At 33.5% G+C, this 25,941-nt stretch overlaps 1 protein-coding gene and 1 long non-coding RNA gene across 3 annotated transcripts in view; one reads left to right on the top strand and one right to left on the bottom strand.

Annotated features, from left to right (window-relative positions):
- LOC127549600 (uncharacterized) overlaps positions 1–25,941 on the top strand; it is a 1,392,683-nt gene that overhangs the window by 190,908 nt on the left and 1,175,834 nt on the right. The gene's annotated exons all lie outside the window — the stretch shown is intronic.
- Positions 1–25,941, bottom strand: part of PRKCH (protein kinase C eta) — a 260,486-nt gene that overhangs the window by 166,025 nt on the left and 68,520 nt on the right. The window contains exon 2 of the mRNA XM_051977769.1: positions 20,488–20,551. Coding sequence (XP_051833729.1) covers positions 20,488–20,551 — 64 coding nt within the window. The remainder of the gene's footprint in view (positions 1–20,487; positions 20,552–25,941) is intronic.

The raw sequence follows: 25,941 nt of genomic DNA, 5'->3' as shown, positions 1-25,941 counted from the left end.
AAATTAGACTACTTTTCTACCTTTCAAATCTTGTAGTCTAATGGCAAAATTGAACTATATCCCCATAGAACTAATAGCCTAATGAATTATGATAAAAGTGTGAGAGATGTATTAACAACAATTTGGAGGTGGGAGATATCAATTCCATGTGGGTGCATCAAGAAGGTTTCATGGAGGAGGTGGCATATGAAAAATAGGTTACATTTCAGCAGACAGGAATGGTAATTTTTTTTTTATCCATAGAGAGTAAAATGAAAGTAACTTACTTGAAGCTCTAAGAGTATACACACACACACACACACACACACACACACACACACACACACACACACATATATATATATATTACATATATATACTCTTAGAGCTTCAAGTAAGTTACTCAGATTATTGCCAGGGGTTATTTTAATTTGCATTTCTCTAAGTTTTTCATATGACTATAGCTTTGATTTCTTTTTCTGAAAACTCCTGGTTCATATCTTTTGACTATTTATCAACTGGGGCATGGCTCTTATTTTTATAAAATTGGCTGAGTTTCTCATATATATGAGAAATGAAGCTTTTATCAAAGAAAATTGCTATAAAATTATTTCTGTTTTCTGCTTTCCTTCAGATTTTAGTTTTGTTGTGCAAAAATTCCTGTAATCAAAATTGTCATGGGAACTACCTACTAGTGGCTGCTGGGGATCTAATTCTGACTAACAGAATAAATCCCTTCATGTGAGAGGATGATAACAATACAAGGAGACTCAGAGGCAATTGCATTCTCTGACCTCTCTCCTCTCACCTCCAATTTATTTCATTCCCAATTCACAAGCAACATCTGCATCAGTAAAAGCTGATTTGCAATTCCTTCAAGTGTGTTATGATTCACAGCCGTGGTGGCTTTCAGAGAATCGACCTATCCATTCACACTTAGGCATGGTCCTTAATAAGTCCCATTTTTTGTTTTATGGGGATATGATTATTTTTCCCCCAACAGCATGGACAGTAAGTTTGTGCATTGATTGTTATGAGTCCACATGCTGAGGAATGCAAACAGCACTATCAAAGTCTTTTCCATCCTATCCCTCTAAATGGTTGCAGGTGAGACGCTATAGCAGGTGTAAAATCTTGTGAGATATAATTTGCTCTAACATCATAATAGTCCATCGTGGAGGAAAATTTTCTGACAAACGGAGAAGTAGGATTGCAGTCAGAGTAGGCATTTTTCATGAGTCCCTCAATAGTCTCCTGGCTCAGTCCTTTGATTTGTTGGCCCATTTTAATTACCCCAAGTGAAAGTCTTATCAGGTCTCTTCTCCCTTTCCTTCCCTCCAGTTACCCAAGGAACTCTCCTGGGAGTATCCTACTCATGAACAGCTCTCGAAGCCCAATGCTTCTTTGTTTCTTGTGCCCCATATTGGTGCCACAAAATAATCTATTTTAGTTCCCATGGTGCTTTTTGTGACTTGTTTGTTCATAAATTCTTCCCTTACATGTGGATCTGACAGGTAAATTTTCCATTCTCCCTTAATTATTATACTATCAGCCTTTATGTCTAAATCATTTATTTATTTTGACTTTATCTTAGTATACAGTATAAGATGTTAATCTATCTCTCATTTCTGCCAAACTGCTTTCCAGTATTTGGGGAATTTTTGTCAAATAGGGAGTTCTTGCTCCCAAAGCTTGGATCTTTGGGTTTACCAAATATTAAATATCATTTACTGCTGTGTAGTAATCTATTCCATTAATCAATCATTCTATTTCTTCACTAGAACAAGATTGTTTTGATGACTACCACTTAGCAATAGAATGTCTTCTCTCAATTTAATTTTTTAATGATTCCCCTAATATCCTTGACTTTTTTATTCTTTCAAATGAATTTTGTTATTATGTTTTCTAACTCTACAAAATAATTACTTAGTGTTTGATTGGTATAACACTGAATAATTTAATTAATTTAGGCAGAATTGTAGTTTCTATTATCTTGGCTTAGTCTATTCATAAGCATTTGATATTTTTCCAGTTTGCTTTTTTTTTTTTTTGTGAGAAAACTGGTAATTTTGTTCACATAATCCCTGGGTTTTATATTGTCTGCAGTTCTATTAAATGGAATTTCTCTTTCTTTCTGTTCCTGCTGGATTTGTTGGTAATATATAGAAATGCTGATGATTTGTGTGAATTTATTTTATATATTGCAATCTTGCTAAATTTGTTAATTATTTCAACTAGTTTTTTAGTTGATTCTCTTTAGCTGATTCTAAGTATGTCATCATACTGTCTACAAAGAATGATAGTTTTGTTTTTCAACCACCTGTTTTTTTCTTCCAATTTTTTTTCTTATCTTATTGCTGTAGCTAAAGTATAATACTGAGGAATAGTGGTTATAATTGAAATCCTTGTTTCACCCCCAATCTTACTGGAAAATTTCTAGTTTCTCGCCATCATAGATGTTTGTTCTTGATTTTAGATAGAAATTACATATTATTTTTTAGAAGAGGCTTCATTTATTTCTATGTTTTCTAAGTGTTTTTAATAGGAATGGGTATTGTCAAAGATTTTTTTTCCTTGCATCTACTGAGATGATCATGATATTTTCTTGTTTTTGTTATTGATATGATCAATTATGCTGAGAATCTTCCTCATATTTAACCAGGTCTGCATTTTTGACATAAAGCCCGCTTGGTTAGAATGTATGATCTTTGTGATATAACTATAATCTCCTAGCTAGTATGTCATTTAAATTTTTTGCATTGATATTCATTAAAGAAACTGGTGTAAAATTTTATCTGCTTTTGCTCTCCCTGGTTTTGGTATCATAACTATATTTTTTATAAAATGAATTTGGTAGGACTTCTTTACATGTTTTTTTTTCCAAATTTCTATATAATAACAAGATTAATTGTTCCTTAAATGTTTGGTAAAATTTGCTTGTTAACCCATCTGGTACCAGGGATTTTTATTTAGGGAGCCCATTTGTAGCTTGTTCAATTTCTTATTCTAAGATGGAGTTATTAAAGTATTCCATTTTCTATTAATCTGAGTAGTATGTATTTTTGCACATATTAATCCATTTCACTTGGATTGTCAGTTTACTGGACAAAATAACTCCTAATACTTTAAATAAATGCTTTAATTTCTTCATTAGTGATGCATTTACCCGTTTTATTTTTTATTTTAGAATCTGAATCAACCTAAAAAGCTACAACTTAAGAAGTACATAGATTAGTGATAATTCTTTAAATTACAATTGAATTAAATTTCAGATTTATTAATTTCTATATAAGGTACCAAATTTAGTTCAAAATAATTAGAAACTATGGAGGAATTAAAAAAATAATAGTGTGACTTAGAGAATAAATAGGTTCTATATCAAAATGTGGGTCTTTGATTCCATTTCCTATTCAGAATAAATTATATTTAGGTCAGCGCACCTACAGAACCAAAAAGAAAGAGAATGTTCAGTAGAGTGGAAAAAACTCTGGGCTAATAATCATATCCTATCTTCAACACTTAGCACAGTTCCTGGCATATAATAAGAATTTAATAAATGCTTGATGATATTCTCAGCATGTGTAATTTGGATAAACTAATTGGTTTCCATAAATTTTAATTTGTAAAATGAGAATAATAGTACTTGAAACACTTCCCCATCAACTCAAAAATGGATGGACAAATTATGCAATAGTACTAGGAATATAAGAAATCCCAGAGAGTTCCAAGTATGGAGCCAAGACAGTTCTAGGGAAGCCAGGAAGCAGCTTGAACTCTCCCAGTTTCTCTTAAAAACTCCATGAAACCAAGCCTCTGAACAGAGTCTGATGGAATGAAACCACTCTGCAGCTCAAGATTGGAAGAGCTTCAAGAAAGGCCAGTCTCACAGGAATGAAAGGGGTGTTCAGTCCAGCTCAGATAATGTCCAGGAAAGCCGGTGAGAAGGAATTAATCACAGCAGTAGCAGAGCAGGTCATTGGTGCAGCCTCCGGTCCAAGTTCAGAAGGCAAATTCCCAGCTAGGAAAACAATGCTGTTACTAGAAAGACCAGGTAGGGGTATTCCTTGCTGTGAGCAAGACAGCAAACACAAAGGGCTCCTGTACACAAAGCCAAGATTCAGAGCTACATAGGAAGCTTGGGACAATATCCCTTTTGCCCCAGGAGCAGAACTTGACCATAAAAGGCATAAAAGAGAAAATTTAAAAAGGAAAGAAAATGAACAAGAAACAAAAAAGAACTTTAACCATAGAAAGCTACTATGGATATAGGGAAGCCCAAAACACAACTCAGACGAGGACAAAATGTTCACAGAGGAAATCTCAAAAAGTGAGATAAATTGGTCTCAAGCCTAAACAGGCTTCTTGAAAATGCTTCAAAAAGGGTTTAAAAGGCAAATAAGAGAGGTTAAAGAAAAAATGAGAAAAGAAATGAGAGATATGCAAGAGAGACTGTCAATAGTTTGGAAAAGGAAGAAAAAATGACTGAACAATTCCTTAAAAAAAAAAAAAAAAACAAACTACTGGGATATAAAAAATGATGAAAGAGATGACTTTCAGAAAAACCTATAAAGTCTTGCATGAGCTGATGCAAAATGAAATGAGCAGAACCGAGAGAACAATTTATACATATGCAACATTATAAAGAATAATAATTTTGAAAGATTTAAGAACTTTGTTCAGTTCAATAACCAGTCACAACTCATAAGAACTAATGATGAAGTATACCACCCACATCCTGACAAAAAGGTAATGGGCTCCAGGTGCTGAGATATTCATTTTTGGACCTGTTAATGTCCAGGTATATTTTGCTTGAATAATACTTATTTTTCACAACGGAAAGTTTTGAAAAATTGGTAAGGATTTGGGAGTGAGAGGGATAAATGGCAGTTAATATAAAAAAAAGAAAAAAGGTCAATGAGGTCTTTTTCAAAAAACACATAGAGGAGAATAATTTAACAGGGAGAAAGAAAAAGTAGACAACTATAAAACTAAAATGACATATTATGATGCTTTAAAAATCAAGCATAACAGAAATCCACAGTTTCATATACAAACTTTTGTCTATTCTTAGTATATGGAAATGTTCTTGTCAAAGAAATATCTTTTCACAAACCTGTATTTATCAAGCATAGAACAAAAAAATTATTTTAAATTGAATGCCTACTTCACAGGGTTGTTATAAGGAAAGTGATTTACAAAGCTAAAAACTCCACAATGCATTATTTTTATAAGAAGACTAGTCCTGAAAATTTTTATTAAGGTGAATCTTTGTGAATTTCATAATGTACTTAGACCATTTATTATTTAACAAAACCTTACGGTAACCTCTTACCATGATAAGAACCAGAATTGAGTACGAATTATCAGTTTATTTGTTTATTTATTATCACTTTATTTTATAAGGACATAGCTGGTTCTTAATACATATTTGTTGATACACTTCAAAGCACTGTATTAAGTATCAAGATCACTGATTTCTATTCCTAATTCTGCTATTAATTTGTTATCATATTGGTCAAGTCTCTCCAAAGCATGGTTCATCTTTAAACTCTAGTTCTTTGATTTTATAATTCACGAGTAAATTAGTAATAATGTATTCACAGAGAGTAACATTATGATGCATTAAAGCAGCATTCATAGTTCTCTATTCTACTGAAATAAATATGTACATAATATGTATCTTGTTCAGGAGGAGTATCTGAGATTTCAGGAGCCTGGAGAACTCCTTGCTTGGTAACTTCCTTCACTAATCCAGAACACCAATTCTTGTGTAATCTAATATCATATTATGTAGATTTAAGATTTGGAAGGAAAAAATGCATTAAACAACATCTAGTCCAAACTTCTCATTTTGCAGATGTGAAAACTGAAATTCCAAAAAGTTTAATTATCTACTCAAAGCCACACATGTAAATAAAGTAGTAGTCAGTTATGTACTATCATTTGGTACTTAGTAAAATACAATGATATCAGAATTTTCCTCTGTACTAAATCAACTATGCTAAAAACAATTCACCTGTATATAACACAAACACTACATGTATGAGCTCAAGCCGCTTCATACCTCACATGAAACAGAAGCCTCCATCTGCATCTACAAAAACATTAAGTATAAAATTATTTATATTAGATTCAAGTAAATAAATTGTAAGGCAAAGTAACAAACATAGGAGAAAGAGCCCTGACTTTAAAAGATCTGGAATCTATGTCTGCCTCCATCTTTAAAAACTATATGACTTTGATGAACTAGCTGAATTTAGAAAATAGGCTTGCATGAAGTAACAAAAAGCAAAACAAGAAAAAACAAGAGAATGTTGTATACAGAAACAGCATATTTGGTTTAAAAATAATGTTGAGTGACAGTCATTTGCTGACTTACTTTATTAACAATATGTATATATGAATATAAATATAAATATCAAATTAATTACAAAGGACCTATGAAGGAAGATACCATCTTCATCTGGAAAAATAAGTGGTAAATAGAAGTGTATATAGAATGATTTTACATATATATGAATTTGTGTCTAATAGTAGCTACTCAGTGAGGAAGGAAGGGGAGGCAGAAATTTACATAACAGATTTGCGGTTCATGTGCAATTATATTTTTTCTACTCTTAGGGAACTACTTATTTTATTTCATAAATTTAAAGTAAAATAAGCAAAATTTTAAAAAGAAAAAGAAAGAAAGAAGGAAGGAAGTCATTCAACCTCAGTTCCTTCATTTGACAAAGGGACAAGTCTTTCTCTTCTTCTCCAACCTCAGTGTGGAGCCCTTTATCCACTTCAGGCTTCAAAGCCTTCCCACCTTCTTCATCCTTCCCACTAATAAAACAGTTAAGGATGTAATAATCATTTATACTAGCTGACAGAATGACTCATTCACACTGAAGTTACAATACCTAAACTTTATCATTTGCATTTAAAAATTTCATTTCTAAGTAAATCATTTTTTTAAATTCTTGTTTCTTAAAAATCAATTTTAGATATTACTAATCAGTTGGAGTAGTTGTTGGAAGGAGGGATAGAAGGGAGGAGGGAGGGAAGAAGGGAGAGAGGGACTCATTTATTAAAATGTCTACTCTATGTCAGGCACTGTGCAACTAGAAGCAAGGAAGATACTTCCTGACCTCAAGGAGCTTATATCCTAATGGTGGGAAAGAATAAAGGGAATAATAAAATGTTGTAAGAGAATAAAGGGAATAAAAAATGAAGAGGAATTGGCAGGGAGAGAATAAAACACACTATGGAGCTATGGAGAATGCTGTCAAGTGGTATAGAGGCATGGTTTGGGAAAAGTTGAGTCAAAAGTTCCCCTATCAAAACTGCTTTCCAGGGACAAAGTTCAAAATTTTGGCAGGAGAAAAATAAGAATGGCCAGTTCATAGGATACATTAGAATGGTGAATGAAGGGAATCAAGGGCTTCTTGTAACCATGCAAAGCCTACCAGATTGGTGCTAAAGGGAAACTGATTTAGTAAGTTCCTTTTTAGAGTGAGTACAGTTACTATCAGGGATCTTTGTCTCTCTCTCATGAGACACGCCTAAGGCTAGTCATGGAAATTTCTGAGACTAGAAATCATATCACAAAATTGTATAAAGTTAGACTCTTTCTGGGCCTTAGTTTTCTTATCTACAAAATGAGAAATTTGGATTAGCTCCTATGATACTCTTCCATTTTCCTTAATCTAACCACTGCCTTCCCCTCCTTCTGTTCCCTAGATTTCCCATTTGTATTTTATACATTCTGATGTTATGTTTTTAAAATACTGTAAATCTCTTATTGAAAATACTGGGTCAAAGGGCAGCTCTGGGTCTTTAATGAAGACATAGAATACGCACAGTCACAATGTCTCTGTATATGTAGAATTAGGTATGATATTTCTGATAAAGCAGTACATTAAGTAAATTCATGAGAAACAGTTTGGTGTGGAAGAAGGAGCACTCTTTTTATAACAAAAAATTAATTTCTAATCCTGGCTTTGTTGCTTGTGACCTTGAGAAGTACATCTCTGCTCTTCATCCATAAAATGAGGTGGCTGGTCTATATCTGCATAGTTTCTTCCCACTTCTAAGTTTTATGATCTTCTCATAAAGCAGCCATGAATAAATCTCTTAAGAGTACACAATATAGCATTTAAGATTAAATAATGTAAAATTACATTTGTAATATAATAGGCTCTATAAATTTTAAAGTACTGTATAAATGTCAAATATTATTATTACTAAAATTTTCATGTCAACATTCTGTCTTCTCAATTAGTCTAAAAGCTTTTTGAGAAAAGGTCAATATATACACTTTCTTTACATATCCCAATATCTATCAGTTAAGGCAACAAAATATGCTGACTAAATGCCTCATCATCCACAACACATCCTACTCCTCTTTTAACCTGATTCTGGAGTCTGATAGATGAGGTTTTATCTTATCTTGTATGAAATCAGGCCTCAAGGTCCAGATTTATGCCAGGTCCTAAATACTGACACTACATGCATACTTACCACTCCAAGATCTACTTAAATAGTAGTCTTTCCCCATTAGAATGTAAACTCCTTAAGATTGGGCTATCTAGCTTATATTTGTATCACTACTACTCAGTACTCTGATTAGTGAAAAAAATAACCTTGCTGATATTCTTGACAGGAGTTGACCACTTGTCTAGTATAGTGAAGATGGAATTTGTGTTCAGGTAGGGAGTAAATTAAATAATCTCTAAGTCCCTCCCAACCATGAGATTCTTTAATTTTGAATAATTATTTTAAAATGAGTGGAAATCCCAAACTTGGTTATTCAGAATGTACTAATACCTTCCATCAACATGTACTGTATTCGTTACCAAAACTTATGTGACAGACATTTTTTGTTAACATCTCAACAGATTTTCCCATTAAAATCCTTTTCAAGGCTTTTTAAAAGATTTAAGAAAAGACATTTTTATTCATATTAAAGCTGTCCTATTCCAGCTCTGGGAAAAGAAAAGGTGCTAATTGGCAAAAACAAGGAGATTCACTCATAAATATATGAGTGAATAGATATGCATTTGAGTTTCAAGTATCTAAAATAATTTTTGTATCAACTGATATTTCCTGGACCTTCTAGTGTTAAAAGAAAGTCCACACAATAATTTTAATGTGAAATGATGTTGAGAGAGGTAGAACAAACAAAATAATGAATGACCTCAAAGGAAAACACCATTAAAAGATATCTAAACTTGGACTGATAATAAAATACATTTCTCTCTTCTGAACAGAGAAGTAGAAGATTCTAAAGTTTAGAATGAAGCATATACTGCCAGGTATAATCAATTGTATTTTATTTGATATAGATGAGGCACTTAGATGGCACAGTGTAGCAGGGGTCCTCAAAGTACAGCCCGCGGGCTAGATGCAGCAGCTGAGGACGATTATCCCCCTCACCCAGGGTTATGAAATTTCTTTACTTAAAGGCCCACAAAACAAAGTTTTTGTTTTTACTATAGTCCGGCCCTCCTACAGTCTGAGGGACAGTGAACTGGCCCCCTATTTAAAAAGTTTGAGGACCCCTGGATAGAGCATGGAACAACCAAAGTTCAAATCCTTCCTCAGACATTTATTATTTATGCAAACTCAAAGAAGGCACTTAGTTCCTTCCAGCCTGAGTTTCTTTATCTATAAAAATGGAAACAATAACAGCATCTAGCTTATAGGGTTATTATGAAGATCAAATGTTTTAACACATGTAAAAGGCTTTACAAATATTAAAATGCAATATAAATATTAACTATTATCATTATTATTAACTTTTGCTTCTTAGTTTGAAAAGAGAGTTCAGGGGAGGGGGCTTATACTAGGGAATGATAGTTATATTACAAAAAAAATTTCTTTAAGAGAAACAAACAAAAAACCCATATTAGTTTATAATCAATGCAACTAATTATACTCTACCTAACTCACTTTCTAACCCCATACCATATGTTTTCTGTCTTCATGACTCAACTGACACTACTCATCATTCCACACTATATACAAACATGTCCATGTCTCCATCCTGAAAAAAAAAGAAATCCTTCCATCCCCATTATCGCCCCATATGCCCTTTGTTTTGGAAAAGGCTCTCCACAATAGGTGCCTCCACTTTTTCTCTTCTCACTATTTTTACCAGAACTTCTCCTCAAAGTTACCACTGCTCTCTTATTTATCAAATCCAATGGCATTTTCTCAATTCTCATTTGCAATCTCTCTACAGCCTTTGACATTATTGATCATTCCTTCTTGTAACTCTTGTCCCTACATTTTTCAGATACCACTCTATCCTGATTTTTCTCCTATCTATCTGACCACTCCTCAGTTCTTTTGTCGGATTCTCTTGCAGAACATACTCTCTCTAACCACAGGTGTCCCTTACGGTTTAGGGAGCAAGGGGTAACCCTTATATATTAACACTTTTGTCCCCTTTGTCCAATAACATTACAAATAATGCCATTATACACATCTGAAAGTGCTATAACAAAAACCTCCAGATTTAGAAACTATGATGATATAATATGGTTCATGTCACTAATAGGTATACTGGTTGAAAAAAATTTTACCAATGAGGAAAAAAACTTTTTTTTTCTAGAAAAAAGTTAAGGGACAAAACTCATCACTGAATCATTTTTCTTGTGAATGCTCACTGCACCCCCATACCTCCCACCCCACCACCTTAATGTCAATCCTCAAAATGACATCCATGCACATACATGTCAGTTCTTTCTCCTTATAGGAACCTTAAAAAAAGATAGAATTTGGAAAAGGAAATTTAAAAATAAATATTAGGCAAAGTTATAATTAGATGTAATCTGACTATATCCAACTAAACTAAGCAATTGTTCTTGAGACTTGGTCCATAGGCCCTTTTTCGTTCCCTGAATATTTTAGGTCATGGCACATTACAAAGACTATGGGGCAAGAAAGAGCAATGGCACTAATGTCAGCACTCTCCAAATTTAACACATCTCGGCTAAATGTTCAAAATATCCAGAGATGGAGCATCCAAATCTCTTTTAGAACAGTGACTTTGGGAAAACAGTAGGAAGGAACCCAAGGGAAGTTTTGCAAAAGGTAGCATGTCAAATGAAGCCACAGAAGTATGGAATGGAGAGCTAAGTAGTTCTAGTTCCTTCCAGACCTAAGCTTAGATAAAGAACTTATTTTACATCAAAAAATTCACCTAAAGTTGCCCTAAACTTGCTATTTTCTAAATCATCACAGTTGATTTCATAACCAGATTTAGAATAGAAAAGTACAAGATATTATTTTTAAAAACTATGATTATGGAACAATTATTAACTTAAAGTTCCTGATCTATAAAATAAGAGGGCTGGACTAGATTTAGCAAGATAGAAGTAGATCATGCAGCTTTCAGTAAAAGATTTTTCAATAATTAGAGAGTCTCATGAGTTCACAAAAGAGGATATTTTGATTTTGGGCAGTTTCTAATACTTTATTAAATCCAGGCAAGCAAAATTCTCTTGTTTAAAAATGAAGGAATTGTAGTCCAAATAAGCAAAGTGGTTTGCCTAGTAAAACAAATAGAATGCAAGTATTACAATCAAGATTTGAATCCTCTGTCTCCAAGCAACAATCATTTTTTTCTGTACCCCACTACTGCTCTTAGTTTTGGCCTATTGAGCCAAGCAAAAGAATTTTAATGGGAGCACCTAGATGGCACAGTAGATGGAGCACTAATCCTGAAGTCAGGAAGACCTAAACTCAAATCTTATCTCAGATGCTTAAGACTTAACTTCTTAAGACACTTAAGACATCTTAGCTGTGTGACCCTGAGCAAGTCACTTAAGCCTAATTGTATCAAAAAACATACAACAATTTTAATCTCTAACTCTCTATTATGGTCTCTTACATAATCCTTTCTTTTCTCATACATAATCACAACAATCCATTATTGTGTTATTTTCTTTCTCCTTACACTATTTTTATTCTCCCTCTCTTTCCCTTCCTTTCTTTCAGATCTCTCCAATTTCCAATGATATTTAAACATTACTTAGCTGGTAGCTCTCAAAGCCTGAAATAGATGATAAAAGGGGAAAAATACTTAGGATTTTTACATGAAAAAAAAATGAATGTCATTTTTCTTAGAAAACTTTTTTTCCTATAAAAAATGACACCTCTATTATATACAGTAAGTAACTACAGGTTGCAGGTTTAAAGCAGCATACTCTGGACTGCATTTATCTCTATTTTAGTGCATGTGGTTGACCTTTTGGCAAAGAACCTAATTATTTGTACATTGGTGGGTTGACACAGGAAATTAAGCTGAAAGCTGAAGTGCTCTCACTTGTGATAATGTTCAGCAAGAAAAAGATTAAAATCTTGCTTTTTTATAAGTTTTTGTCCTTTATCTTGGAGACTAAACAGACATCAGAATTCAAATACATTTTTCTCTATCTTCTAAATTCAGTAGTATATATATATATATATATATGTATATATATATATATATGTACACACACACGTGTGTGTGTGTATGTGTGTGTGTGTAGATCTCTTTGATTTTCAAAGTTAATATAAGGATCTAAAGTAAAAGATAAAAAATTCTAGCTTTTAACAAAGCAATTTTCATTTAGGCAGACTTCAGTATTTCACATATTAATACATTTATTTTATATTTTATTCCATCAAAATTTTTTTTATTCCAAGCACATGTATTTTTAAAAGTTGTTTGTTTTTTCTCCACAAAGGATGATGCAAAGTTCTTGAAAGTTTACTTTTAAAATTCAAGGAAAGGAGCTGAATTTCTCTAATTTACATGTATGTGTGTATGTATATATGTATATACATATATATGTATATATACACATACAGGCAAACTTATGTACACACAGTAACTTTAAAAATAAATTTCTTTCTTTTCTATTTTATTAATGCCATATGCCTTTATATGATTTATTTCTAAAATTATTGCTGTAAGTTGAAGAGGTGAAAAAATAAAGTTCAGGAAATCAACCCCATCCTATAGCATATACAATATCCCACATTCACAGTTCCATTTCCCACCTCCCACCCCTTCATTCCCAACTCTGCAAATAAGAGAGAAAATTGCATATTCTCAATTCTTATTGGTTTTTCTGTTTCTTTCCATTTACATTTCTGTAATCATTGTGAATATTGTTTTCTAGGTTCTTCACTCTACATCAATTTATATGTCTCTCATGCCTTTATTGAAATACTCCCTTACATTCCCCAAATACTCTTTTGCATTTATACACTGCCAGTGTTACTCCCCAATCAAGAGGTACCTACTTTGTTTTTAGTTCTTTGCCACCACAAAAAGTTCTGTGATGAATATTTCAATATATCCTGGACATTTCTTTCTTTGACCTTCTTAGGGCCTATGTTTAATAGTGGGATCTTTGAATCAAACAATATGCACTTTTTCAGCACATTTCCAAAATGCAGATTGTTTGAACCAATGCAAAATATCTCCAACAATATATATTTTCTCTCAAATCTTCAAAAGATGATTTCCTCAACTTATTACAAATACACCTACATCCCTAGCAACTGCCTTATCAGTGGGACTTAAAGTAATAAGAACATACAATAGGTTCTGTTCACCTTTGAATCACAGAATGTAATCAGCAGCAGAATTCAAGCATATTTGATTTCTTCTTGGAGGCCTCTTCCACATATTTCTGAAAATAGGTCATGAGGGCTCAGGAGATGGATTGAAAGATAACATAAATCAGGGCCACAAGGTCTCCTCCCTTCACATATACTCTGATTCTGATTTCTATGCCAGCAAAACATTCTTTGCCTTGTGGACAAGTTACAGAGGTTTATACAATAAAGCATGAGGTTCAATTACCTAGCATGGTCAACCATTCACTTTGATCAGTCCATTGCCTCTCACAGGAGACGCAGAAGTGGCCGTTTTCTTTTACCTGAAAACCTGGACAAACTGGAACACACCTCAAGAGAGCAAATTGCCAGGGGCAGTATGGGTCCATCCTGGAGGTATGTTATAGGTATGTAACATAGTATGTAACATAATCCTGGAGGTAATGGCAGGTGCAGAAAGCAAAGAGGCTCCTGATACACAGTAATACCAAAGAATGAAAAGCATCTTTAGTAATGTACATATTAAAATTTTTATTTTCCTATAGCCTCCACAAAGATAGAGGACTTCCATTTTTGTCATCTTTGATAAATTGTTGGGTATTAAATGATTTGCTTTAATTAGCATTGGTTACTATTAACAATCTGCAAATCTTCTTGGAAAAACTGTTTCTATCTTTTGATCATTTATGTGTTGGGAAATGGTTCTTGGTCTTATCGTATGTAGAGGTATATTACATGAATATTCACATTTCTGTCTTGGTTTCATATGCTTATCCAAATTAATTAATGCAATGATTTTTTTTCTCAATTTGCCTTTTTTTTTATCTATTTCACTGATTTTGTTCTAATAAAAGCTTTTCAATTTCATGTATTTGATAGTGATTATTGCTATTATTTGTTTAATTAAGAATTGTCCATGCAACCATAGCATGAAAAGTACCTAGACTCATTAGATCTATCAAATTTAATTTCAATGTGTATGCCATGAGATAGTAGCCTAACCCTAATATCTCTCAAACTGTTTTCCTAAGTTTTCCAAAACATCCTTATCAGACATGGAGCTTTTCTTCCACATAATTTATGGCCTTGAGTTTTTTTAATTGATTTATTTAGTTTGAATATTTCTAATTCATGTTTCTGCAGTCTGTGCTGCTCTTCTGTAATCCAATCTGCTTTTCTACATTTTTTAACCAATAGCAAGTTGCCTTGATAATTACTGCTTTATAAAATAATTTGAGCTCCCCCTTTATTCTTACTAATAGTTCTCATACTGTCTTCTCTTTTTTTCTCTGTGCTTCACTCAGAAATCAATTCATGAATAAAGTTCTTTGGTGGGAGTCATGCCATGTTCTTCTATATGAAGTCTAACCTTTGCTCCTGTGACAATCATGATCACATACAATTCCAAAGACCAACTTCAGTATTTCTCCTACCATACAAAATGCTAATGTTCTTTAAGTTTAGTCATTTTTTATTTATGACCAACTTTTCATGACCCCATTTGGGGTTTTCTTGACAAAGAAATTTAAAGTGGTTTGCCATTTCCTTCTCCAGAAAACAGGGTTAGATTACTTGCCCAGGGTCACATAGCTAATAAATGTCTGTGGCCAAAAATGAGTCTTCTCGAATCCAGGCATGGTAGTTTGTTCATAATCCCACTTAGCTGCCCCTCTCCTGAAAAAGGATAGAGTTCTGGAAAATAACTGTTCACAGAGAAATAAGTCCTCTAATGTACAAACATTAGAATGAGCATGACAAAAATGAAGATGTAGAAAAGGAGACTGAAAAGGAATGGGAAGACAGTACAGTATCATAGAAATTTGCAGAAAAGAAGGTAATCAGTATCCAATGCTACAGGAGTCATGGAGAAGTAAGAAAAGGTCATCAGATCTGGCAATTAAAAAATCATTCTTAATTCTGGAAAAAGAGTCGATGGAATGTTGGGGTCAAAAGCCAGACAGCAGAGTGTTTAGAAGAAAAAGAAAAGAGAGAAAATGAGGGAAACAAGTATAGAGAAATTTTTTTTTTTGAATTTTATCATAGAAGAGAAAAACAAAAAGTAGGAAACATAAAGAGGATGAAGTGAGGATGCTTTGAGGAAGAATAAGCTTGAGTATGTAAATAATAAAGTAGGGGTAAAATATAGGGAGGGATTGAAGATTAAAGAGTATAGAAATCTTAGTGGGGATTAATCTACTGGAGATGATGAGAGGGGATGGGATGAAGGGTAAATGTGAAGGGACTGGCCTTGGCAAGGAAAAGGTCACCAATACATCACACTCATGAATAAAGGAGATAGTGTGAGAAGTCAAAAGGATATGAGGTAAGAGAAGGAGAAGGAAAATCCCTGTTAACTTTGAGGCAGGTCACCTCAATTCTTTTCAATTAAGTATGAAGTGAAGTTCTCAGTTAAGAGAGTAAAGGAAGAGACACCATGGGTGGCTTGAAAGACAAGTTTTGACCAACCTTGATGGTAAACAGGATATAGAATAAGTAAAGGAAATATAAAATGCTTATTTTATTTATGTATCTCTGGGATGTTTCCTATATTGAGGTTTTTAGGTTGGAAAATTTTTTTTGGAAAACAACTACTTTATTGTCTTCTAATCACATCATCAATTGATTACTTTTAAAGCAAACTTTGATAGTAAGTTGTAATTAAGCTGCCATTTACTACAAATGGGAACACTATGGCTAAAACAAAAGAACTCTTCCTACTCATCTCTACTTAAATGACATTTTTCTAAACAAGTTCAGCATTTATATGGTATTTTAATTTCATTCCAAATTATTCTGAAGTTATTTCTTAATGTTATCCCTTATATTTCATATGATTTAGCTCAGTATCTTCATCCCCAAAGAATAGAAAGTTGGACAGACAGAAAGCAAGAGTAATCAATAGTTTCTGATGGTAGCCCAGTGTGTTCTGAAGCACAACTCTATTTGGTATCAAGAGAAAGGGATGTAGCTTTGGAGAATGAGAAATAATGTCTCTGACCCTACTTCAAGGCTTATAATCCAAAGAGGTCAAAGGCAGAAAAGCCATACATTACATCTATACATATGCACAATATGTATTTGTATTCATTTTGTGGTAGGTTTTGTGGTAAACAAAATTTGCTCCTCATTGATTAGCAAATTTATTAGCTAAACTAATTATGGTATACAAATGGAATGATCAATATGAGAACATTATGACATCTGAACTACTTAAGAGTGAAATAAGCAAACCCAGGAAGACATTGTACATAAAAACTACAAAAATATGCATGAAATGAACAATAAAGTAAAATAAAACGCTGGGTAATTATATTGACCAAGCTGGCCCATGAAAGAGACGAAAAAATATTAACTCCTTTTCATTAAAAAGTAGGGAACTGTAGGTGTGCAATGTTGTTATATAAGAAGATACACTGGGCAGAATTTTTAAAATAAATGAGAAGTAAAAACAAAATAAATGAGAAGTAAAAACAAAAAAAAAGTAAAAACTCATATATACCCACATATACACCCACAGATATAAACGTGTTCCAAAATCAATCCACCAAACCTAAAAGGTACCCAGTAAGTTTTCAGGGTCCACATAGTTCAAAGCAGTATACTAAGCAGTACTTCAAAAGATAATAAATCAATTGAGATCATTGTGAAAGTATCAACAGTAGCAATGTAAACCTCGCCAAGTTTGCTTCTAGAGATGTTCACACTAAATTCTGCAGTTGTCACTAAATGAACAGTCCCATTAGCAGTTCTGTGGGTGTGTTTACCTGCTACATTCTACCCCTTGACTTTAAGGAAGAAACTGAATTCATAGAGACTAGCAGTAGCACAGACTGGCATCAAGTAGGTTTGGCACAACAATCTTAATACATACAAATTAAAGAGAGGCAGCAGGACCAGTTTCAAGGATATTTAATTGCTAGTTATGATTTAAAAGGCAGCATATTAGCCCAAGCATCTATTTCACACAAGTGTCAAAGAGCCTTAAATTTTACCATTACTTTAGGCTAATCCCTGCCCATTCCAAGCATTTTTTTTAACTGAATACTTTTTAAGAGACATTTCTTTTTTTTTACCCATCACTTGTCATTAAAACTTTTCAGGGAATGAGTTTACAATATTACTCATTCTTCTTTATCAAAAGTCTCTCCCATGAAGATAGTGGGATTTTGACATTATATACATAGGGAGGGAAAGAGGTAGAAAAGCTCACTAGGGATATGGAGTTGCCAAAGATGTACTTTGCCTAATTCACAGTTTTGCCAAAAAATAAGTTCTGTAAGAGAATCAATCCTATCACAGTTAATTATATTATGGGCTGATGTCACTAGGAAAGAAACTCTATGTTGTAGTAATCCTGCCTTTTGCTGAATGAACTGGGTGAAGATATTTATGACATAGATATCAAATTTGTAGATAAAACAAAGCTGAGAGGCATTGCTACATGCTAGGTGACAGGGAGACTCCAAAAGAAACAAATTAGAAATGGACCCAATCTAACAATAAAAAATTTAATAGGGATTACATGAAGTCCTACTTGGGAATTTTTTAATCCAATTGGGAAAGTGTGGATAGATGATATATGTGAAAAACATCTGGATATTTTAATGAAACTACATAGTAGTACCAACACACACACACACACACACACACACACACACACACACACACACACACACACACTTGCAATCTTAGTTACAGTCCTGCAATAGCAGAACCATATCCTAGACAGATCCCATCTGTTTAATTACAAAAGCCACCATTTATGAAAGACATTGAAAAACTGGAACATGAACAAATAAGGATAACCAGAATGGTGAGGGGGCCTGGAATATAAAGGACAGATAAAGAAACTCGGAGTGTTTAACCTGAAGAAGACTTAGTGAGTATAAACAGAATCCAAGAATCTGAAGAGACAATGTAATGAAGAGATATTAAATTTGTCCTGCTTGATTTGTGCCCATTCAACAATTCATGATAGAATAACAATGAGTGATAATTTTAGAGAGGCAGATTTAGGCTTACTGAAAGGTAAACTTTCCTTACAACTAGGGTTGCCCCAAAATAAAATGGGCTGCTTCAAGAGGTAATAGATGATTACTTGACAAAAACCCTATATGGAGTTATGTTCAGTATTACCTTTAGTAGATAAACTCTGAATTCCATCCAACCCTGAAATTAGCTAGCTTGTAAATTGATAAAAGCTTCTTCCCCAGTTAATTTTCACTCTAATTACAAATAAAGGCTATAGTAAGAGTGACAACTTTCTCCAATGAATTTCCCATTTTTTTTGTATTCTTTTATGCATTTATTTGATCATATTTCCTCTTCTATATGGTCTTTCACAAATTGTTCCTCATGCTTAAAATTATTTCATTTCATGCCTCTGGTTTTTAGGATTCTTAGCTCCCTTCATCAGGAAGCTCATATGCCACTCCAGAAATCTCCTTTTTTGATTCCCCTAGTAATTAATATTCTCTCCCATCCATCAAACATTATACTGTGTTCATTTTTTTTTTTGAAATATTGTATCCATTCAGGAATATAAAAGATTCTTAAGGGCAAAGGACTCTTTTTCTTTTTGTCTGTTGTTGGGAATGTCTGTTGCTGTTTATATATATATATATATATATATATACATATATATATATATATATATATATATATATATAAAATATTATTTTCTACTAATTTACCTACCTCCATGCTTTGCCCTCTTTGATAGCATGTAGCATGTGGTACCTAGGTGTCAGTGGACAGAGCACCAGGCCTTGGATCATGAAGACTCTTCTTGAGTCTTCTTCTGAGTTCCAATCTGGCCTCAAACACTCACTAGTTTTATGATCCTGGGAGAGTCACTTGATCGTGTCCATTTACCAATAAAATGAGCTGGAGAAGGAAATGGAAAACCATTCCAATATCCTGACCAAGAAAACTCCAAATGGGATCATAAAGAGTTGGGCACAATTAAAAAATAATTAAATAATACAAGAACATTATGTCTTAGTCATCTTGTATAAAGTGGAAATTCAATATTTGTTGAATGAATGGTTAAAACTGTCATTCTTGGACAGTACTGGGGAAGATACCATTCTTGTGAAAAATTATTTATTTATTTATAAGTAGTCTTTAAATGAAAAAAAAAATCACTTCATAGGTTATGACCTATAAAACCAAGCAAGTTCAAATTGGTAAGCTGCCTTCTCAATTTTATGTGAAATGATCTTTCCATGTATTTTATACTACTAACATCTATGTTCCATATTCCTAATATCCTCTTCACTTAAGAATTCATATCAGGTCATGGCTAAATAAGTATGTTCTAAGCTAATTAAAAGAGGGTTCTAGCAACAATTGGCTACAAAAGCAAAATATTTTAGTATTTACTGTATTTACTTTTTTCCAGGTTCTGGACAACTCAAGATCCCAAAACCAAAAGTAAAAACAAAACAAAACAAAATAAAACAAACAAACAAAAAAAACTAGTCTTGCAATTGGGAGCAATACAGTAATTTTGGGTAGGACTTTAGTAGATAAATTACATATACAAAATTATATGGCTAATTCCTGAGGTTTAGATTTCAAAACCTCAGAAACCATTTTAAAGATATGTTTGGGTAAAAACTACAAGCAATGAAGACAAAGAAAGTAGGAAAGCAATGAACCAGAGGAGACACAAACTAGCTATTTATATCACTAAGCTAAGATTGTAATTAACACAAAATAAGAATTCAGCTGGTTTCTTAAATGGAACACCTTTATATTATTACATATCCAAATCTTAGCCAAGATAATCTAAAAAGAAAATTGAACATTTTATAAAATGTATTGTATACATGTGTCTTCTAAAATGCAGTTTAAACTGTGACAAAAATGTGATGATATGCTGAAAATCTGCTAAAATGCTGCCCTTACCTTCAGTAAAACTTCCTGTAAGAGTTATAACCACAAAAACTTTCCCCTCTGGCTCCAGATCCACCTGAAAGAGAAAAGAGGAGGGGAAGTTTTATTTTAAAAGTACTTTTTCTTTTGTCTCTAAGGTTTTCAAAAGTAGACTTCACATAATGCATTACAGATGTGTTATCTGATGTTTAAAGGGGTAAATTACACCCATAATTTCAGAGCCATTTTCCCTGTGAACCCAACCTTGCATGTAAATACCAAAGAGTTGAGGGAACAAGTGAAACTATAACTGACAGGTGGGAGTGCTGAGAAGCAAAACTAAAAAAAAAATATTTTGTACTTCAGTTATGATTCTTTCCTGAAATATAACTGAAGCTGGCTAACAACAAAATTCACACATTCTTTGACTAACTCATGTTATTTCACACAAATCAGAATTCCATAGTTAAGGCTTTAAGTTTTGTAAAAAAAATTTCTTCAACACAGTAGGCATGGGGGAAATAACCCAAGTATTATCAGGAATTTTACAGATGAAGAAATGATAGGTTAGGAGTGATAAAAATGGCTTGCCAACTGCCAAGTCAAAAAACATTTTTAAGTTCTTACTATGTATTTGGTACTATGTTAAGCACTGTAGATAAAAAAAAAAAAGACAAAAACAGCCCCTTTCCTCAAAAAGCTCACAATCTAATGGGGGATGACAATATGCAAATAACTATATATAAACAGCTAGCAAAGCTTACATAGCATAAATTAGAGATTATCTCAAAGGGAAAGTACTGACATGAACAAGGACCAAAAATAAAAGGCTTCTTGCTGAAGGTTGGGCTTAATTGAAGCTTAACAGAAGACAGAGAAGCTAGAAATCAGAGAGACTTGCAGGTAGGGGAACTTCTCCTAGAGTCTGGAGATAGATAGTGTGGGAAAATTTGGACACTAATGCATTGTTGGTGGAGTTGTAAACTGACCCAACTATTTTGGAGGGCAACTTGGAATTATGCCCAAAGAGCTATTAAACTGTGCATTTCCTTTGATACAACAATACCAATACTAGATATGTATCCCAAAGAAATCACAAAAAAAGGGGAAAGGATCCACAAGTACAAAAATGTTTATAGCAACTCTCATTCTGGTGGTAAAGAACTGGAAATTAAGGAGATGCTCATCAATTGGAGAATGGTTGGACCAATTGTATGTGTGTAATGGAATATTACTGTTCTAAAAGAAATGAAGGGCAGGTAGATTTCAGAAAAATCTGGAAAGATAAATGAAATGAGCAGAACCAGGAGGTCACTATACACAGTAACAGAAACATTGTGTGATGATCAAGTATAATAGACTTACAAATATTTTTTTTTCAGGGATAAGGGGAAAGAAAGGGAAGGGAAAAGAAGTATTTTTCTCAGCAATATAATGATCTAAGACAATTCCTATATCCAGCTAAAGAACTATAAAATCTGTGTACAAATAAAGACATACTATATTCACTTTTTTTGCTGATTTTTCTTTCTTGTGATTTTTTTTTCCTTTTGTTCTGATTCTTCTTTTATAACAAGATTAATGTGGAAATATGTTTAATATGATTGTACTTGTATAATCTATATGAGATTGCTTGCTGTGAAGGAGGAAGGAGAGGAAAGGAGGTAGGAAAAATGGAAATCAAAATTTTATAAAAGTGAATTTTGAAAGCTAAAAAAAATTTGTTTTAAAGAATGTTAAAAAATAAATAAAAGCAACTAAAATCTTTACTTTTCATCTTTCAGGTTATAGAGAACAATGCTGTAATCAATTTTTCTGACTTCCAGATTTATTTCCAATATACCACATCATTGATGCCTTGATTATGACTACATTTAACACCCAGTAAGATTAGTGATTTCCTTAAGGGCAGATAGCCAGTGAGGATCAGAATATGACCATTAGCTATTTTAACAGTACACACATCCTACTTTTTTGAAATTATAATGTGCCTCTTTTACAGTTATTTATCTTGTAATGCAAACTGTTCTCATAATTTCTTCTCCCCTCACCCCAACCATATAGCTCATTAACATACTGATCACTGCATTATAAATTCTCCTGGCATTCAAATTGGTTGGTCACATGAGGCCTATGGCTAATTTAATAATTCCCTTCAAACATTCTTGAAACCACTTGTGAATTGATCATCTTTACACAACAGAAGCTCTCAAAATAGAGTTCTCTGGGGAAATGACTAAACTGGAGGTTAGCTTTTAACTGTCTCCACTCCTGCCTTAACTTGTCTCAAGTCAAAAATGTTATTTTTACAAGTCACTCCCTTGTCTTCAATATAAAGCCCTGGCAAGGAACACAGAGAAGCACAACATAAACTGCTGTTGGCAGACTCAGAGCTCTATGCTGCCTCAGGAAAGATTGACAGTAAGTACCATATCGGCAATCATCCAAACACTAGTCCTTGAAAAGAGAACTATAATAATAGCCCGGCAGGTCAACAGAGAATATGATTCCACAATAGAACCTCCAAGGTTTTCTTGGTAAAGAGACAGGGAGGGTGTTTCTAAAACACAATAGATCTAATGTGGTCAGACTTTCGCTTGTGAGGGAAAAAAGTCTCTGAGACCTCTGTCACTTAGTCTTTGGTATGCTGGGAAAGGAAATGGGTGGCTAAAGTTTCTTTCCTCACTCTACAACCTTTTCCATCCCTCACAATCTACATCCTACAATGAAGCACTACAAAGTGCTTCAGAAGACTTCTTCATACCTAACATAATTATAGAATACAAATTCTTTGAGGTAAAGAATTCTTTTATGTTTTGTTTTTTGGAGCCCCAAGGATTAACAGAGTGCCTTGTTTAATAAATTCCTATTAGATTAATTTAGATTATGTGTCTAGTCAGCATCTTTTGAAAGCTGTTCTTAATACTTATGTTCCTACTCATCCATTTTGACCAGCAATATGAAATAGGAAATATCTGGCCTCTTACAGCAGCTCAGAAATTACTATTACTAAAATAATTTCACATTCTTGCATAAAAACATAGTACTCTAGCAAAGGATAAACATATTTAAAGTTTAGGAAAGCTATAAAATGAGGCAGATTCTTCTTTCCCTTCTACTTCCTCATCTCAGGGTACTTTCCAGGTCTCGATCCTTGATCCCCCTACTATTCTGTGCTTACACTCAAGAGAACCCATTGCTTCTTAGAGATTCAACTATTATTTCTATTACAACTATTCAAAATTTGCATTTCTCCTTTTGCTGGAAACCTCAATCTCTCTGTTGTTGTCTTTCTCTCTGTAGCTCTATCTCTGTCTCTTTTTTTGTCTGTATCTCTTTTTAATTATAGAGTATGGCTAATTGGGTATAAGAGGGAGAAAGATATATTCAGGAATAAAAGATATCAATAAAAATTTTAAGTAAAAAATATTTGTTCAAAATTCCTTTATAGAATGCCTTCTTTCTTCTTCTCTCCTTCCCACTATCAAAATTCTACCCATTCTTCAAGGTTTGGCTCATGTATGATATTCACCACAAAGCTTTTCTAACTCCAGTTCAGTATTAGTCCAAAGAACATTTTAATTGAGGGAGTTATAGTCTCATATCAGAGTGCCAAAGCTGAGAGAACTGAAGATATGGCAGAGAGAATAGCTGGCTTATTCCAAAGAGGTACTCTAGAGTCAGTGCACCAGGGAGCAAGGGATAAAAATGAGTTCTGAAAGTAGTAAGTAGTTTGGAGAGGAATATATACAGGTGAAATGAAAGCCAGGGAATAAGATAAGAATCTAGACCATAAGAGGTGCTTGAAGATCTAATCAAATATGTAATAGAACCAGAATCCATGTTTACTAGCTGGACCAATTGAGAGGACAAAAACCCTAGCAAAGGTCTTGGCCATAGAATAGGTCACTAATAGCAAACAGTACCTTGATAATAAGCCATCTTCTAGCTTCAGAGCATTTAATTTTGTTCCTGCTGAGACAAGTACTAGTATCATTGTGGCTTGTCCAGCCTTGCAGAGAGAACTAAATAACTGGGAATATTATTTGATTGGAGTAGAAGAGCAAAAGGAAAAACATAAATATATACAGATGTACTTATTAATGCTCCCTTTTCACAGAGTAGTACACTGCAGGAGATAAATAACATATCATCTTGTATTTCTTGTTTGGCTATTGATATGTGTATATTTTAACAACTAAATGAATAATATGTTCCATTCATTAAGGAACAATATCCAATACTTCATTGGTATCTTTTAGTGGAATACTGATTTGTTGAATATTTGTTGAAATTGAAATTCTTTCTCCTCACCTCCTACCTAGGCAAATCATATTCATCACTCTTAAGAAGCAGCTTAATCTGAGGGACTGACACTCACACACACTCACTCACTCTCACACACATTCACACACACACACACTCACACACTCACACACACACTCTCTCTCTCTCTCTTTCTCTCTCTCTCTCTCTCTCTCTCTCTCTTCATATTTCTACTTATAAAATACCTCTTGGATCTTTTCCATTCTCTCCACTTCTACAATCCCAAACAAGGTGGAGCCATAACATTTCTTGTGTGGACTATTACAGAAGTTTATTAGCTGATATTTTCCATTCTTCCCCTTCTCTGATCCATCCTCCATCCTTCTGCCAATACCATCTTCTTAAAGTGAACAGATGATCCTCTCATTCCTCTACACAAATATCCTCACTGACCCCTTTTTATTTCTACACTAATATAGATAGTTTATAGAGCTTTATAGAGCTCTATAAGGGTAAGGAGGCAAACATTTTAACATTATCTCATTTGATTTTCAAAACAATCTTGGAAGAGAGGTGCTATAATTATTCTAAGGGCTTTGGTTCTGGGAACGACAATAATCGTATTTCATTCTTGCATTTTAGTTCTTAGCCCATTAACTGGTATCTAGTTTGGAAGCATGTAAGAGCACAAATGAGCACAATATACTGTCTAAGATTACTGGTTTTTTGTCCTTGGTTCTCAAAGAGGTCCACTGACGTCAGGAAGGTGATGTTATGACTTGCAAGCGAATTGGATTTAAGTGAAGTGGGTTGTGCAGTTATCAGCCTCAGTCCCTCCTCAAAAGCCATGTGGGTGTAATGACAAGATATAAAAATCAGGACAACTGGAGATGATCCCAGATGCAATGGGAGATCTCACCCTTTTTAAGTGAAGGTCTTTCCAGGTCTCAGTTTGCCCATACAGTGATTAAGGCTAAAGAAGAAATGACCCCTCCCCCTCAATACTTCTTTTACCTAGTCAAAAAAAAAAATCAATCTGGGAGAGGAAACCTCTCAGTGTTTCTAAGCAAAACGGAAACAATTGCTTACTGCCTAAGGATTGAAATAAAAGAATGAAATGCCATAAATATTTTTGCTCTCCTATAGCCAAAGCTTTAAAGGAAAACACAGACGGGATAAATGGAAATACATGGGATTCCCCAGAAGCTTTTAACTATCATT

Source organism: Antechinus flavipes, chromosome 2, assembly GCF_016432865.1.
Source record: "Antechinus flavipes isolate AdamAnt ecotype Samford, QLD, Australia chromosome 2, AdamAnt_v2, whole genome shotgun sequence".
In the NCBI taxonomy this organism is placed as follows: domain Eukaryota; kingdom Metazoa; phylum Chordata; class Mammalia; order Dasyuromorphia; family Dasyuridae; genus Antechinus; species Antechinus flavipes.
This window is presented reverse-complemented; position numbering and strand designations above follow the sequence as displayed.